The 18,069-nt window shown below is 41.1% G+C and overlaps 1 protein-coding gene across 1 annotated transcript in view; it reads left to right on the top strand.

Annotated features, from left to right (window-relative positions):
- The first annotated feature begins 1,690 nt into the window (after positions 1–1,690).
- LOC121273208 (sodium channel protein type 8 subunit alpha-like) overlaps positions 1,691–18,069 on the top strand; it is a 228,576-nt gene continuing 212,197 nt past the window's right edge. Inside the window, exons 1-2 of the mRNA XM_041180199.1 lie at positions 1,691–1,816; positions 3,522–3,855. Coding sequence (XP_041036133.1) covers positions 3,580–3,855 — 276 coding nt within the window. The 5' untranslated portion in view covers positions 1,691–1,816; positions 3,522–3,579. The remainder of the gene's footprint in view (positions 1,817–3,521; positions 3,856–18,069) is intronic.

Below are 18,069 nucleotides of genomic sequence, written 5' to 3' on the forward strand. Positions count from 1 at the left end.
AATGTGGCTTTGAACCCAAGCTGTGTGATGTGATGATGGGGGATGGTTGGGGGTGATTCCTAAGTTTGGGGACGCATTGATAAACTCAAGATGTTATTTTCGATTTGAATCTTTTTCTTTTTGCTACCAATAAAAAGGCCCAGGAGTTAGCCATTCTGGGTCCACGTTGCTAGCTGCAGATAACAAGTAAAACGTCACCCCGAAGGTGTTTTGCCAGCCTGCCTATAGTCTCCAATAAAAAACATAATCCTTCCAGGAATTTGCGAGGAGTGATTTGCTGGAATATATTGTTGAAGCTATTTTTTTAGCAATGGATTTTCTTGATCAGCCCAGGAAGTAAAATAAAGTCTTGCAGTCTTGTCGAATAGTTTAAGTGGGGCTTGCCAAGGCCAATGGGCTATCCCCCACTCTCTCCACCCCCCTCCCCCGCTCTCCTCTCCCTCCCCCGCTCTCCTGTCCTCTCCCCCCTCCCCCTCTCTCCTCTCCCCCCTCTGCTCTCCCCCCTCCTCTCCAAAACGAAGAGCGTTTTATATCCGTTGCGTTTGAATGGACGCCGTATTAAAGTGCCTGGGAGGCGAACCGGTGACGCTGCTGTATACGGTTATTCATTGTATGTGTGGCCTCCCCACACAGCCCTGAAATTGTTCATTTATCTTGTTCGATGTAATGTATAAAGCGACATATTTTTGCCCCTCGTTGGCAGTTCCTGATCTGTCTGTCTCTCTCACACACACACGTTACCCCATGAAATTCCCCCTCGGGTTTACAGACCTACTTGCGGTGCTGAAAGAACAGCGCCAAGTGCCCAGTCTTGGCCTAATCTCCTGTCCTCAGCCTCATTTCTCCCGGCCCTGAAATATCAGCGTGTGATGTTTCCCAGAGATGGGAAACCACCATGTTTCCGTTTTGGCTGCCCACCCCCATTAAAGACTCTTTAAAAAAAAAATCACCTAGCCCTGGTGCCCACGTGGGCTGAATGGCCCTTAGAATATACTTGCCAAGTATTTTAACATATTTTCATGCTTTTAAAAGCGACTGTTTTTGTTTCTTAAATAAGCCTTTTTATGGGGATGCTGACTTTGTGCGATGGGGAATGCTTGGGCCCTTATTTAACTCCTAAAAATGTGGAGCGCTCGCTCAGTTCTGTGGTTCGACTCCCCCTCAAGAACATGGCCTCCGCTCAAAGTCCAGTCCCACCTGTGCAAATGGTTTGCTTGCAGGAGTCTATTTGGGTGTGGTTTTTGCACGATATTAATATCGTGCATCTTATAAACCTATTGTATAGTAGCCCCCCTTCCCCTCCCCACCCCCCTCCACGCAAGATAGTAATTTAAATTAAACCCGCACAGCGAAATAAACGATCAGATGTGGCACAAGGAACGGTGTTACTAAATACAGCACAGAGCAAATAACGCTCTGTTAAGTAGGCATTCTGGTTATTTTGGCTGAGAATGAATAGGGTATCTTCCGCCTTGTCGGCATGTAGCGCGCTATCCTATTACCCTTGTGACCACATAGCACCAAAATAACACTCATATTTATGACACCTGGCATTGGTTTATTAGGCTTTTCACGCTGCGTTTTTATCGTCAATATATTATCATTTGAGCGATTAAAAACTGCATTTTAAATTTCAGCTTGCAGCCTCTATTCTGGACACGTGATCCCCATTCATTATTGATTTGCCTTCCTGCTGATGTAGCTGAAATAGACATTGGAATAAAGAAATAACCCGGAATCGATGCTTAATTGATCTGCAAAGGATTTGCAAAAAAATGTCCAGTGTCTTAACATGAAATAAGACGAGATTCAGAAGGTAGGTCCATGATTAACAATCAAGCATCTTGCGGCTGTCTCCCGCCTGATTTTAGTCGGAATGCCTCCAGTTGTTGGGAGTGGGGTGAAAAAGCGAATTGAAAGTGTATGCTGAGGAGCAGGGAGATCGGATAACGCAGGGAGAGCAGGGCGTTTGTGGTGGACATGTGTTGTAACAACGATTAATCAGGCGTTTATTTGTACAGTGTGTGAGATTTTAAAAAAAAAATATTGGTCTGCGTTAAGGTGCTATTCACTCGTCGAGTCTCAACTTTGTTCTAATGTCTGAGTTAGGATAGGTGACAATGTGGGGGGGGGGGGGGGGTGAAGTATGTGTTTCCTTTGGATGCGTACCTTGGCCTTTGGTTCTAAGAAGGAACATAGATTTGACGAACGTAGCGCTAACTTTTCATGTTGAGACAGGATATAATATGCCATGTACCGCAGGACTGTTTAATTGGTCTATCTAGTCGATAAAATTATACATCGCATCTTGTTTTAAAATTACAAGGAATCAAATGGGCAAATAATTAGATCAATAATTGAGTTTTGAATCACCAGTGATAGTTTGCTATATTGAAACTGACAATCCAGATCTAAATTGTGAGTTTCTCCTCTTAAGAATGTGATAATTGAAATTGCAACAACAAATAGTATATTTACAAAGGGAAATTAAATATGGGAGAAGTCTGAAATGCTATCACATCACGTCTCTTATGAGAGATTTGAACTTATAAGCGTGTATCTCAGTTTCAGCTGTCATAATCATTGGAAACCACCATTACCTTTTACTGCAATAGTTGGAGAGTGTACACACTATCTAAATAGGAACTTTGACATTTAAAGTTTTACAATAAGTTGCTTTTCTTAAACAAGGCCACCCCTATTCCAGAAATATTCTGCCTCTTGTGCATATTTTTAGCTGACTGGGCCCAGCCCTAACCAAAACCTCTGAGATTATGTAACCTGCTCACATGATTCCTTGCTTTTTTGTGAAGTGGGACTCTGAAATCTCAGTTATGGTTGAGTTTTGTTTGAAAATTAACTGCACTCAAATATTTACATCTGTAAAGAACCTGAATATTTAACACTACATTTGGAGACAACAAATGTTAGTCTGAAGACCTTTAAATGTCAAATGACCACACCTATTAAGGAAACATTTAAGAGTAATAAGAATTTGTTGAACAGGTAAATAATAAAATGATTTTTGCAGTGTTTTCAGTGCATAATAATGCATTATAATGATGCCTCTATGAACTTAGTATCTTATGGAGACAAATATGATTAGAACATTATTGGGCTACTCACTGTATTTTGCCTATGTGTTGGAACATTTTATTGTGCCATTGTGTGTGCTTTGCAATATTATGGTGCTATAGAAAAGAACAATTGGTCAAATTTAAAAAGTTTTTTTGAATATTTTAACTCATCTTTTGTTCACATTTCACTATATTATTTATATATACACACATACAATATATATATAATGTGTGTATATAATGCATATAAAGTACATATATAAAAGCACTTTGAGGCATTTTTGAAAGACCTCATAAGGTGCTATATAGAAGAATCTTTTTTTCTCATTGTTAGTTTAAGGAAGTATTTAACGGTGAGATTTAGTGCTAAATATTAGTGATTCACATTAGCTTATTACCTGCATGTTTTTATTTTTAAAGTTTATTTGTTGACTTTTTATTTAGACAGAACTGTCCCATCCTGGAGGCTACATAATTGAAGACATTGTTGCAGGATGAAAAGATGGCAGCGCACATGCTTGCACCGCCAGGCCCTGACAGTTTCCGCCTTTTCACCCGCGAGTCTTTGGCTATCATTGAGCAGCGGATTGCTGAGGAGAAGAAAAAAAAGCCCCCCAAGCAAGACAGCAGCCACCGAGATGATGATGATCAAAATAAGCCTAAACCAAACAGCGACCTTGAAGCGGGCAGAAGTTTGCCATTTATCTATGGCGACCCCCCTTCTAAATGCATTGCTGAACCATTGGAGGACTTGGACCCTTTTTATATAAATCAGAAAGTGAGTGCCTTGGACAACAGTTACTAGCTCTTTTTGCAGGGGAAAGCTGTAAGATCAGATTGACGTGCCAGAAGTGTGGTTGTAAGAATAGTTTGGTGTTCTCCACTTGCAAAAGTTAGCAGTCACTTAACAATAATTGTCTTGGGGGAAATAGGCCTCAGGTTTTAAGTTTAAATCTAAATCTTAGTCTTATGATTCTGATACCTTAGAAAATTGGATCACATTTCCCTTGTGTAGTAATTTTGCAGTCTCAGCCTTGACCTATAACCAACTTCCATTTGGAAGAGCCTTGTACACTGCCCCGAGTGCCATCAGAGCTGGCTTGCAATGGCCACATACTTTGTTTTCAATTATCAGTGAGGTAACAATTACAAAGTCACAATCTCAAAGCATATGCTTTTCCTAGTTTTAAGTGGTTATCTGATTTACATTGGCAGTCATGTAATGTTCCCAATATGGCTTAATATTCCCAATATGGCTTGCAGCTATTAGGAAAGGGTTAAGATGGATGGTCATTGGAAAGAGTTTAGTGACTGAAATATGAATGAGACTTCAACACATGAACCCACCACTACATTAACACATGATATCACAGCCATCAATGAAGCAAGACATATAGATGCACTAGTCAAAACAGGAGGTTATTTTTTGCTAAATCAGATGCAAGGCTTTACCACATCTGGTTTCCTTACAATATTTTCCGCTGGGTGATATGGCCCATGCTTTAATGTTTACTGGTAGTAGGAATAAAATATTTTGGCCCTGGAATAATAGTTTACCCCAGCAATGATGATGGACTCCAACATGCACTACAGGATGAAAATGAAGGATTCGGTGTATTTTTTGAAAAAAAAAACAATTCCTAAACTGAGAATTGGGGCGATGAGGGACAAGACTCTAGCTTTTTTGCTTCTGCCCATAAAAATATATATTTTGTAAATGTTAAAATCCACTTTGAATTAAATTAGCCCTGACACTATTACTGTGACATTATGTAGGAATTCAAAAACGGGCAACAATTATTGTTGCTTCCCCTCGCCCCTGCCCATTCCCATGCCCAACTCCCTCTCAGCTGATCTCCATGAAATAGCCACAGCAAGCATTAGCTTGGTACCGTCAGATTGGTAAATTTTCTGCTTCCTAGTAAAAGGCCCCGCAATATTTTTCATTATTAGGCAAATGCAATGTTTGTCCTATCGAATTGAAAGGATTTGAAAACTGAAGTTGACAGGCTGCCAGCTCTTTCGTCTTCAGATAATGGCAAGTTCTTCAGACCTTTCTGACCTGGTAACCTTGTTTTCTTATAATGCTTCCCTCTATGAAGTCAATTAGACCAAAACATGGCTAGATTTTTACAAATTTAGAGTGCATCAACTGAACGCATTTGCTTTTCAATTTGGACATTTTTCTATCAGGATGTTCATGTGTTACGCCTGTGGCTAGGACTTGAGAGGAAATTGGGTGTGGGAGTAGGATTGTGAGGATCTGAGATTTATTCTATATAAGATAGGAGTTATGCTTTTGTGAAGTTGTCTCTTCATTTTGTTTTCCAACAAAGTGCAATTTTTCTAAGAACACTGTGGCACTTGCAGTGATGCAAGGAGTAGAATTAATATTTGGTAAGGAAAACTTTAAATCTTATTTTCAGTGGATTGAGTGGAGCAGGACCAAGACTCAATTGGCAAACTTTATTTTACACAAAGCATCAAGAGATTCCGCAGTCATTTTACCATTGGGCCTGGGTTCAAATCTAGTCCAGACCGATGGGGTGAAAGTCTCTGCTGGCTGTAAGAGTACGGATTAAAATGAATTTGAACAATCTCCACCCGGTTCTGAGTGAGCATGGACCTGCAGCACAAAATTGCTCCCAATTTGTCAATTCTTCAGCTTGGTTCCCAGTGACAATGGGCTCTTTATACAAAGCCAAGCTAATAAATTAACCATAGTTGTGTGAGGCCCAAAATGGAGCTTGTAAAGAATGAAAATTTTGTTTGCTGAGGTGAGGAGGCTGGAAAGATGCCCATTTTGGGATTTTTCATTCCCTTTTTATCCAATAAGACATATGCTTGTAACTTTTATTGGGGGAGGGTATATCATGCTGCGGCACGTCAAGTCTCCCATGTTACTTGAGCCATAAATCAGACACCATCAAAAATACACTTCATTAAGAAACAAACAATCTGTTTTTTCTTCCATGTGGTTTAATGAACCACGTTCATCTGAACTGATAGATCATCGTAAATATCATAAAGAGAGAAATTTGTACGCTCACTAGTGTCACGCAGTCCTTCCTTGTTCTCAATTACCTGAAATCTACTGGTCTGATGCAAGTGAAATTTTGTGTGGAATTCCACCTCAATGTTGTAATGAAGATTTCCTCTAGTGACATGAACAGGGAACATCACTTGGTAAATTCTGTTCACTGTGGGTGAAAGATCAAGGCCTGTGGTGCAGGGCACTGCCAAGGCTGGAAAGAGATTAGGTAAAATCAGTAAGTAAGTAGCGCTTGGTTGGCGGTACACTTAGATTTTGAAAGTTTATAGAAGGGAAGGAACACAGTGGGAGATAAGTCTTTGCACATATCCTGAGATCCTGAAAATGAATGAATGACCACAGCCAGCAATAATATAATTTTAATTTGGTATTTCTATTTATTCATGCTGCCAAACATTAAATGCAGTGAGCTGCTATTAGGGTTCAAGAGACTTGCTACTGAGTAGCATTCTCTTTTTTCTTATACTTACTCTGGTAGAGATGAAGCAAAAAACCCTTCACCACCACCACCAAGAAAAGCCCTGACCTCTGGTTTCCCCTAGAACTTTGTACATTTTGCAGTACCCTCTCAATAAAGTGAGGCTCTAGCTGTATGATAGCCATTGTGCAAGAACACAGTGTTTTCTTTTTAAGTAAACTTGTGCTTCGAGTAGAATTGCTCTTGAACTGAATCCAGCTTATTCAATGCGTTATGGGTCCACAACACAAGATTACCAAGTTGGCTGTTTTAAGTTTTGGAAAATGTCACAATTGATGCAGTATGAGGTGCCGTTCTGTGCTTGGGGCTGAGGAGCAGTGTTGCAATAGTATAGAGGGAGCTTTCATCCATGTTTTATGATGAAGTACCTGAGCTGGGACTGCTTGATTCTGATGCAGAGTACCTAAAATGGGAAAGTGTTCCATCCTCTAGCATGAGCATCCCTCAGCTTGATGAGCACTAAATCCATTCTTTTTCTTGGCTGCCTTAAATCAGGTGTTTTGCAGCTTAAAGGCTGTTGCAAAGTAGGGTGAGAGTTGGCTTACAGATGTGTCTTCCAGAGGTCAGCAGGAGGCCTTAATAGATTTACTTAATTTTCTGAATACATGCTGGTGGCTGGGAACTGTGCACACCAGAAAACAGGCAGAGTATTCACACTTCTGCAATTATATATTACCAGAAAATGATCCCATCATCTCAGATAGAAATGTTCTGTTGAATTTGATGGATAGACTTATTCACTGAGTTAAATATAAATCTCTAGATGATGGAGGGTTTCTCCCCCACCACCCCTCCACCTTATTAGGTGGGGAAGGAAATGGTAGAAATATGGGCCAAGATTTTATGGCCCTGCCACGGTGTGTCTCCTCCCCCTGGTGAGCCATTTAAATCTTCATTCAGTTTGGCGGGACTATAATATCCCACCGGGTGGGAGGGGCCATAAAATCCTGGCCATAAATTTTGTTGCACCAAAGAAGAAAGATAGTTCATATACAAGGGATTTATTTTGAAATAGCAACGATATATATGTTTGCGCAGGGTCTATAGGCTATCCATAGATTTTTGTTCCAGATTTGTTTGGCTTGGGGTTGCATGTGGAAATTACATTCACAATTAAAGTTACAGCAGTAAGTAAATTGTAGGGGCTTGAGACTTCATCATGAATACATCAAAAGCTTATATATATATATATATATGGTGCCTTTAATGGAGTAAAACAAAATATGATACCAAGCCACATAAGGAGATATTAGGTCAGATGACCAAGAGCTTGGTTAAAGAGGTTTTAAGGAGCGTCTTACAGGAAGGAAGTGAGGTAGAGAGGTAGAGAGTTTTAGGGAGGGAGCTCCAGAGCTTAGGGCCCAGGAGGCTAAGGGCACAACTAGCATGATGGAGCAATTAAACTCAGAGATGCTCAAGAGGTCAGAATTGGAGGAGTGCAGAGATCCTGGAGCGTTGTGGGGCTGGAGGAGATTACAGAGATAGGGAGGGGCGAGGCCATGGAGGGATTGAAAACAAGGGTGAGAATTTAAAATCAAGATGTTGCTTGAACGGAAGCCAATGTAGATCAAATGTAGAGTAAAAATAGGATTTGTACTCTTTTTATAATGGCAGCATTCTGACTCAGAATGAAAGCTGTTAGCTCATTATAGATAGTTATGTACTCTGACCTCCTTTTCCACTTCTTGACACTACCTGTTTTCCTCTCTTGCTACCATGACCAGTTTCCCTCTCTGGATTGTTTTCTTGCTTAAAGTTATCTTGACTTACTTCCACCCTCAAGCCACCCCTTTTTTGTTCTAAAGCTGCTGCATCCCTTTCTGAAGTTGCCATCACTTTTGTTTGCCTCATTGGAGCTATTCATTTCCTTTTCTGAGGTGGCTTGGCCACTCTTCCTTTCTGATCCATTTCTCTCTTTCCATGGCTGTTGCATTTCTTCCTGATATTCCTGTCATGCTGCTCTTCTATCCAAGGTGATCCATTTCCTTCTCTGATCCTGCCCTAACTACAGTGTCCTTCAGGTTGTCCAGTTCCTTCTCCAGATTCACCTTTACTTCCTGTTCCCTCCCCAAGGCCACCAACAAAAGTCACAGCAAAATGGACTTTATTTTAAACAAAAATAGTCATTCTGCTACTTCTTGATAAAATTCCGATCCTTTAATTAAGATCCTTATAGGCACAGTGCAGTGCCTGCCCTCATCTAAACCCATGATCTCTGCAGGCAGCAACATGTCTCCTGACACAAAGTCTACAAAAATATCCACACAGTTGAGGAAATGACTGGGTGGGCCCAGCTCTGATGGTGTACTTGTAGTCTGCCACACCTCTAGGGAAAAGAACCTCAAAAGCACTTAGGCAGCACCTTCCAAACCCACGACCTCTACCACCTTGAAGGACAAGGGCAGCAGATAGATGGGAACACCACCACCTGCAAGTTCCCTTCCAAGCCACTCACCATCCTGACTTGGAAATATATCACCGTTCCTTCACTGTCACTGGGTCAAAATCCTGGAACTCCCTCCCTAACAGCACTGTGAGTGTACCTACACCACATGGACTGCAGCAGTTCAAGGAGGCAGCTCACCACCACCTTCTCAAGGGCAATTAGGGACAGGCAATAAATGCTGGCATAGCCAGCAACACCCACATCCTGTAAATTAATAAAAAAGACTTAAAAGTTTATTATATTTGTGCATATTTTTGTAAAAATATCCATTCACATGATAAACCTGGTCTCCTAATGGCATTATGTCTAAGTGAGAGCTTGATCCTGACTTACACCTCATGAGCTGCGAGTGTTGGCAGGCCATTTGACTATTTGGGAGAATCATGGCAGAATTGTATGCACCCATTTCCAGCGGAGTTGTTGGATTGCAATTTTTTTTCCTTCCAGATCCCCGAGGCAGAGGTCAGTTTTCATTGCCCTAATACTACCTGGTTGAGTTAACTCAACACATACTGGGGTCTGAATGCGGGACCTGCCTGGTCAGTGTGGCTTAGCTGTTGGCTCTCTATGAACTCATTGTGCCAGCTGGAGAGATTTACAGGAAGTGCCATTTGTCTTTTTTGTTGTGGCATATTGAGAGTCTGCATGGTGATTGTCATTGTAGTGCAGAGGAAAGGGAAAGTGTGCTTTTTGCTATCGTGAGCTGGTGGGAACTGTCAGTTTATCAGTTTCAAATTTGTCTTCCTTCCATGTGTCCATAAACAGAAGTGTCAAAGTGCTAACAAAAATTCTATCTATCAGATCTAGAAACCTGAACTATGGTATGGATGAGCTTGATTTTTTTACCTTGCATATGGACAGAACATACAGTGGCAGCGAGTTGGATAGTGAGCTTTATACAAATCCCTGCAATCATGTCATTGATGATTTACGAAGCATTTTTCATAATCTGCTATTTCCGGTAATATTTACACTGCACACAAAGGATTCCTGATAGCCACCAGGCCCTAAAGTCCACATGTACCATTAATGGTGGTGCACAATGAAAGCACGCTATCTTATAGTGATACAGTATCCTGAGGTGCAGCCTGGCTGTCCAAGTGGATGTTTTCTCAATGTTTTGGCCAACATTCCTCCCTCGAATAACACCAACAAAAACAGTCAATTGCTTGTTCCATTGCTGCTGGTGTGATCTTGCTGTGTGTAGAATGGTTGCCATGGGACCTTACAAAACATGAGTCACAGCACTTCAGAGGAGCTCATTTTGAAGTGCTTCACATACAATATCACTTGAGAGATTTGATATGGTGCTATATAAATCCCAGTCCTTTACCAACAGAATCCTGATCAGCCATGGTATTGACCCAAGGTGGATACAGAAAAAATGACTGGCAAGCTTGCTGGCATAGCAACATTTGCCACTTAGCCCTGCTAGTTTAGATTAATCTTTAGCAGTAATCTTTGGGTAGGAGGTGTTCAGCTTTCACACTTGTAATAGGATGGTCATTTAATTTTGTTTTCTGAAGACGCAACTTGTTCATTTAATACAAGATTATGTGTGAAATGTAAAATTGCTGGAAGTATCATTTCAATTTTCATACATTTTGAGATCAGCTAAGCTGACAAATGTCAGTTTTTTTGACAATAATTTAATGATTAGCTATGCATCCTTGAATTAAGTAATCCTGTTTGTTCCCATTAATATTTTATTGCATTTGTGAGATGTTTTAGCAAAGTACAATAGGAAGAGATATTCACTTTCACCTGATATTTTTAGGACCCTTTTTGGCGAGAGTTAAACTAAATCTGGCCAGTGAATTCTGACAGAAAAATTATAGAAAAAATGTCCTGAAATATTTAAGAGATTGAAGTGCTGAATATATTAGACAGTACCAAATTATTAATTGTAAAATTGTAATCAAAATGGTTTTCATTTTGTTTTGTGTGTGTGCATCTGGAACAATAATTTTATAATTTCTGAACAATTATATTATGATCTGAGCACAAATGGGGGGAAAAAATGCAGAGCCATCTGTACAGTAAACTAGAAACTGGCTGTATATACGTGGCTACGCTCAAAATAGACCACCTGACTGGCAGCTGACTTTGCACACCTTTCTGCCTGTCACTGCTTGAGCTCAGTTTGATTTCTCTGCCCTCCCTAAATGCTGCTCCTCACTCCTGATCTCATTCTCTCCTTTCACCCTTCTCTCTCTTCTTCTTCCTCCTGTTCCCTCTCTCTCATCCACACTGCCTTTCTTTATCACTCTCACCTTCCTTTCTCCCTTGCACTTGACCTTTCTTCCTCCCTGCCTTTGTTTCTTTCTCGCTATCCCCTTCTGTGTCACTCCCTCACTTTACCGCCCCTTCTGTCTCTCCCCTCATGTGCCCACCTGCCCCTCCTATCTCTCATCTTGCTTGTCTGTTCCTTCTGTCCTTCCTCATCCTTTATCTCCCCTTGCCCGACTCTTCCCCTTCCTCCCTAACTCACTCTCTTCCCAACTCTTTCTCTCCCTAACTGAGGGTAGATGAAGGGGACCCAGTGGATGTTATATATTTGGATTTTCAAAAGGCTTTCAATAAGATGCTACACCATCGGATATTACACAAAATTAGGGCTCATGGGATTGGTGATAATATATTAGCATAGATTGAGGATTGGTTAATGGAGAAACAGCAGAGAGTTGGAATAAATAGGTCACTTTTGGGATGGCAGGATGTAATTAGTGGAGTGAGTCATTGGTGATTGAGCCTTAGCCACTTATAATCCATATCAAGGACTTAGATGATGGGACTGAGTGTAATATATCCAAATTTGCTGATGTTACACAGCTAGGTGACAACGCAAGTTGTGAGGAGGACATAGAGGCTGCAAAGGGATATAGACAAGTTAAGTGGGCAAGACAGGGCAGATGGAGTGTAATGTGGGGAAATGTGAAATTATCCACTTTGGTATGAAGAATGGAAAAGCAGTTTTTAAAAAAATGTTGGGAGACTAGGAAATGTTGGTATTCAAAGAGATTTGGGTGTCCTTGTGCACAAGTCATAGAAAGTAAACATGCAGATACAACAAGCAATTAGGAAGGCAAATGGTATGTTGGCCTTTAATGCAAGTGGTTTGGAGTTTAAGAGTAAGGAAGATTTGCTGCTTTGGTGAGATCATATCTGGAGGACTGTGTACAGTTTTGGTCCCCTGAACTAAGGAAGGATATACTTGCCTCAGAGGGAGTGCAACAAAGGTTCACTAGATTGATTCCTGGGATGACAGGGCTGTCCTATGAGGAGTGACTGACCAAAATGGGCCTATATTCTCTAGAGTTTAGAAGAATGAGAGGTGATCTCATTGAAATTCATAGAGGGCTTAACAGGGTTGATGCTGAGCATTTTTCCCTAGCTGGGGAATCTAGAACACAGGGTCAGTCTTAGAATAAGGGGGTCAACTAATAAGGACTGAGACAAGGAGGAAGTTCTTCACTCAAAAGCTTGTGAATATTTTGAATTCTCTTCTGTAGAGGGCTGTGAATGCTCAGTATTCAAGACTGAGATTGATAGGGTGTCGGACACTACGGGGGATCAAGGGTTATGGTGGGAACGTGGAGTTAATGTAGAAACTCAGCCACGATCCTAGTGAACGGTGGTGCAGACTCAAGGAGCTGAATGGCCTACTCCTATGGAGCAGAGGAAGACCATTCAGAGCATTTTTCAGAAATAAAATTTTTTAAAAATGCTGGAAATACATTTGTGGAGAGAAACAAAATTAATGTTTCAGGTTAAGATGACCTTTTGTCTGCTGACCTGCTGAGTTTTCCAGCATTTTTGTAATTTTATTTCAGATTTCCAGCATCTGCAGTACTTTGCTTTTGCAAAGCATTTTTCTGTTCTGGCTTTTTTCTGGAGCAATTCAAAAGTAATCCAACTACTCTGTTTTCTGTTCAAAGTCCTGTTTATTCATCTGCTTCAAATGGTTATCTATGCTTCTCTTAAAACATGCACTGATGTTTGCCTTATCAGCTCATGTCAAAGGCACCCTATGTTCTATCAACTGTCTTGTGAACAGAAGTTCCTTCAAAGTGCCTCTTCACTCTCAGTGACAGTTCATTCTTTTGCAGGTCCCATGTAAAGTAGGTTTGAGCAGTTGCATCCCAGTTTCTTATGGGCACCAGATTCAAATAGGGCAGATCTTAGATAGCTGAGGAGTGAGCGAGCTGTAAGTGAAAGGAGAAGGGGGTAGATGGAGTTGGAGAGCAACTGTGAAATATTTTATATAAAAAAATACAAAAGGTGTCCCAAGTATATACTATTTCTTTCCAACAAGAAAATTACTAGAATAAAAACAAAATGCTGGAAATACCCAGCAGTTCAGGCAGCATCTGTGGAGACAGAAACAGAGTTAACTGCCGGGATTTTCCAGCCCCGCCATCGGCAGGCAGCATCGCAGGCGGGACGGGAAAATTTGGAGAGCCGTTGTCAGGGCTGGAAAATCCCACTCAATGTTTCAGTTCAAAGAACTTTACTTCAGAAATAAAGGAAAATATGAGTAGTTTCAGGTTTAAGGATAAATAAGGAGGTTAGAAATCAATTAAAGTTGATGAAAGGCATCTATAAGGAATACAAGAACAGTAATAATGATACAGCTAAAGGAGACAGAAAATCTTTTAAAAGATTACAAGCAAGCTAAGGAACATTAAGAGGGAAAGGAAGGAAAAATTTGAAAGAAGAAGTCAAAAAGAAAAGTATAGGATTTTACAAGAATATCAGTGAAAGGAGGCTCATTGAAAGCGAGGTGGGATCCCTGAGTAAAGAAGGTTGTCAGTTTATGGGTGATGGTCAGAAAATGGCAGAGGTATTAAAGTACTTTGCATCGACTGTTATGAAAAAGAAGAATGCCCGAGAGGAAGTGAATCCTGAAGTGGCCGAGATGGAGATGATGTGATGGATATTAGGAATATTTTAGCTAAATTAGTTAGTCTAAAGGAAATCCAAGCATCAGACTCCAACAGAATGCATCTTGAATCCTGGGGGAGATGAGGGAGGAAGTTGCCAAGGTCTCAGAAATGCTATTTCAGGACTGTATTGGTGTGGATGTCAGAGGACTGGAGAATAGCCAATGTAATACCCATTTTTATAAAAGGGAGACAGTGCTAATCCAGATAATTACAGCTTAACATCTGTGATAGGGGAAATTAAAACACGAGTGAAATTGCCACATCTGGATAAAGAGAAAAATAGTTAGCATTAGCCAGCACGAATTTCAAAAAGGGACAACTGTGCTTGAGAAACCTCAAAGTCCCTTGTCAAGATGATAGACGTGGTAGATTTGGGAAATGCCATGATGTCGTGTACATGGAATTTGGGAAAGTCTTTGATAAGGTACCACCCAAGGAGAATACCTTGACAATTAAGGGGTTTGATTTGGGGGGTGGGGGGGGGGGGGAATGGCAAAACTGATTAAAAATTGATTAGAGAAAAACAAAGAGTTGGAGTTAAGGCTAATTTGGAAGTGGGTAATGGTGTCCCACAGAATTCAGTCTTGCAGTCAATCTCTTCACTGTGTATATCAGTGATTTGGATATAGGCTCAAAGGGAGTTGTATCAACATTTTTACATTGACAACATAGGAAGTACAGTTAATTCATTGGCAGACCAAAGCAAGTTAAGATGGGGGAAATAGGCTTAAAATTGGCAGACAGAATTCGAAGACAGTAAGTGCCCGATAAGGCAAAAAGTAACAGTAGTAATTCGGTTCTGGATGGCATGAGACTGATACTGTGGAAGCCTGGAGAGATTTAGGGATACAAGTTTATAGGATGTTAAAGGCTACACCTTAAATTGATTTTGCTACTTAAAAAATCTTAATGAAATCTTAAGCAGTAAACTATAGGAAGGAGAACATACCACATTGATTGAGTGGGGCCTGGTATGAGGAAATAGGAATACAAAGATAGACCAGAAAAACTGGAACTCCGTTTGTTAGAATAATGCAGATTATGGGGTGATTTGATTTGATGCTTAACAACATGGAAGCATGAGACAGGTTTGACAGAAGCAGACTGTTTCCAATAGTCGAGTACTCCAGAATAAGAGGAACGATTAATTCTGAGAGACTTACAACAGAGGGCAGCATAAACACCTTTACATTGACAATTGTGAGGCTGTGGAATTCACTTGCTAGGTTCAATAGATGAGGTGGAAACTATGTCAGCATTCAAGATTAGATTTAATAGGTGGATGAAGGTCAAGGAAACAAATAGGGGAACATGGCAGGCACATGTAATTTGGACTATTTGCTCACATGGAAAGTAATCACTGATGCAGATTTGTCAGGTTGATTGGCCTGCTGCTGTATGGTAACTTCCCTATTTCCTATGCAAAAATCTGTTGCACTAAACTGGCCATAATTTTGACTCAAAATTATACTAGATAGGCGATCTCAGAGAGATGTCACAATTTGGAAATTGAGATGGGGTAGTGGGTGCTCTCATGAGGGTAAAGAGGAGGGAATTTATACCTGACCTGGAAGTGCTTGTTGCTGAACCTGTGTAAAGAAGTCTTCTTCCATACCAAACATCAAACAAATAGTTCACAGAATGTAAATCATAGAGCAAATAGCCTAGCATTTAGTATATTGACAAGGAAATTAGAGTCACTTGGTTTTTCAGGTGTCAGTGTCCTCGGGTTTGTGGCACTCTCCTCTGACTCATTCGGTTGTGGGCTCTTGTCCTGTTTCAGGAATTGAGCACATGCTGTAGGCTGAGACTTCAGTGCAGTACTGAGGGAGATCTGCCCTGTCAGAGGTGCTGTTTTTCAGATGTGACGCTGCAACTGCCTGTTCAGTTAATTGTAAGAGATCCAGCAACACTATTCAAAGAAGTGAAGTAAGTTCTAAGATCCCGGATGGTGTTTCTCCCACAACCAACGGCAGCAGAAGCAGATTTTTTGGTCATTTTTTTCATTTGTCGTCTCCGGAACCTTGCTGTGTGAAAATACATTGTCACATTTTCCAGTGTAACATTTCAAAATGAATTCATTAGTACTAAAGGATTGAGGATGTTTTGAGGATTTAATAAGGTGCTATAAAAAATGCAAGTTCTGTTTCTTTCCTTGCTGCGCTGTCAAATGTGATTTTCGAGTATCTATCGCAAAATAAATGATGCATAGGAGGCATCTCCTGACAGTGATTTGGGAGACATCTCTAAGAAGGAAATGACCAACTTGATAGTGTGCACCACCTATACACAGCACAAAAAGTAATAGAATTCTGCAATGCTACCTTTGATTTACACCCAGCATCGCTGCTTGAGTTTATTTGGATAGAGTCCCGTCGAGTGAGAAGAAATCTCAAACCCGACCCCAATCCATATACTTTCCAGTTTTAAAGGAGGCAGGATGGCGGGTAGGTGACCAACCAATCCACTCTCAGGAGGTGAATCAGTCGGCAAAAGCTTTTAAGGGAGGTTGCATGCCCCCATTTTAACAAAGTTTCTATTCTTTTAATCACTATTGGCTAGTTTTCCCAGGCTGTTGGAAATCAGGCAGGTAAAAAGAGGTCAGAAGAATTGGATCCATATGGTAAGTGCTTTTACAGCAATGCTTGTGGGCCAGGAGGAGCAGGAGTGTTTCCTCCAAGCCCAACAAGCTTGCCTGCTTCCAGGTCCATGATCGCCGACTCCCCCGATCTCTCCCACAATCTCTCCCCACATCCATGTTATCTCCCCCCCCCTACGATTTCTTTCCCCCAGACCTCCCTCCCTCTCTCTCTCCCTCCATGTCTCCCAACCCACTCTTGACTCCTCCTCCGCATCCTTCCACCACAGTTTTTCCCATCCAACTGGCTGTTATACAGGAAACCTGGTCAAGGCATTTGATATATGTCCTGGTAATTTCTGTAGAACATCTGGGAAACCCCTACTTCCGAGTTTCCTATTCAGAACTCCTCCCCACCCCAACACTCCCTAACCACCTCTGTAAATAACATGGCCAAAACATCTTTTGATGATTCATGCACATTTGCAAGATTATGGTTCTTGATAGTATTTACAGCATAGGAACAGGCCATTTGGCCCAACTGGACTTTGCTCCACATGAGGAGTCTTCTCCCATGTCTAATTTGTCTTGCCAACAATCAATATGTACATTGTAAATAGTAACTTTGCAGTGCACATATATGCCAATGAACTGCAGCTGGTAATGATTCTGCTGTTGCCATTTTTCTTTCATGGGATGTGGGCATCACTGGCAAGGCCAGCATTTGTTGCCCATCCCTAATTAACCTTGGACTGAGCAGCTTACTAGGCCATTTCAGGGGGCATTTCAGAGTCGACCACATTGCTGTGGGTCTGGAGTCACATGTAGGCCAGACCAGGTAAGGATGGCAGATTTCCTTCCCTAAAGGACATTAGTGAACCAGATGGGTTTTTACAGCAATCAACAATGGTTTCATGGTCACTATTAGAGACTAGCTTTATATTCCAGTTTAAAAAAAAAAAAAATCGAACTTAAATTCCACCAGTAACCATGGTGGGATTTGAACCTGTGTCCCCAGAACATAAGCCTGGGCCTCTGGATTATAAGTCCAGTGACATTACCACTACACCATCAGCACCACTCACCATTATCTAGAGGACCGTCATTTCTCTTCCACCGTATCTCAGACCCTTGCTTTTTTTGTTTCCATCCCCCTGCCCCCCACCGCCCTGCTTTTCCTGGCTCTGGGGTTGTTTAAAAACTATCGTATCTCTAATTTTTTTCCCAGCTCTGATGGAGGGTCACAGACCTGAAACGTTACCTCTGTTTCTCTCCATAGATGCTGCCTGACCTGCTGAGTAGTTCCAGCATTTTCTGTTTGTCATTAATACTGCCTGACTACACATTCCAGGTCTCCCTTCCAGAACTCCCCTCCCAGCCAGTAAAATTTGAATGTTTAAGAGAGAACCCTTAAACATTTTAAATCAACAAGTTATGTTTAAAAGGCGCTCATGGGGTACAAGGACTGGCCCTGACCTGTACCAAGTTACAT

Source organism: Carcharodon carcharias, chromosome X (assembly GCF_017639515.1).
Source record: "Carcharodon carcharias isolate sCarCar2 chromosome X, sCarCar2.pri, whole genome shotgun sequence".
NCBI lineage: Eukaryota > Metazoa > Chordata > Chondrichthyes > Lamniformes > Lamnidae > Carcharodon > Carcharodon carcharias.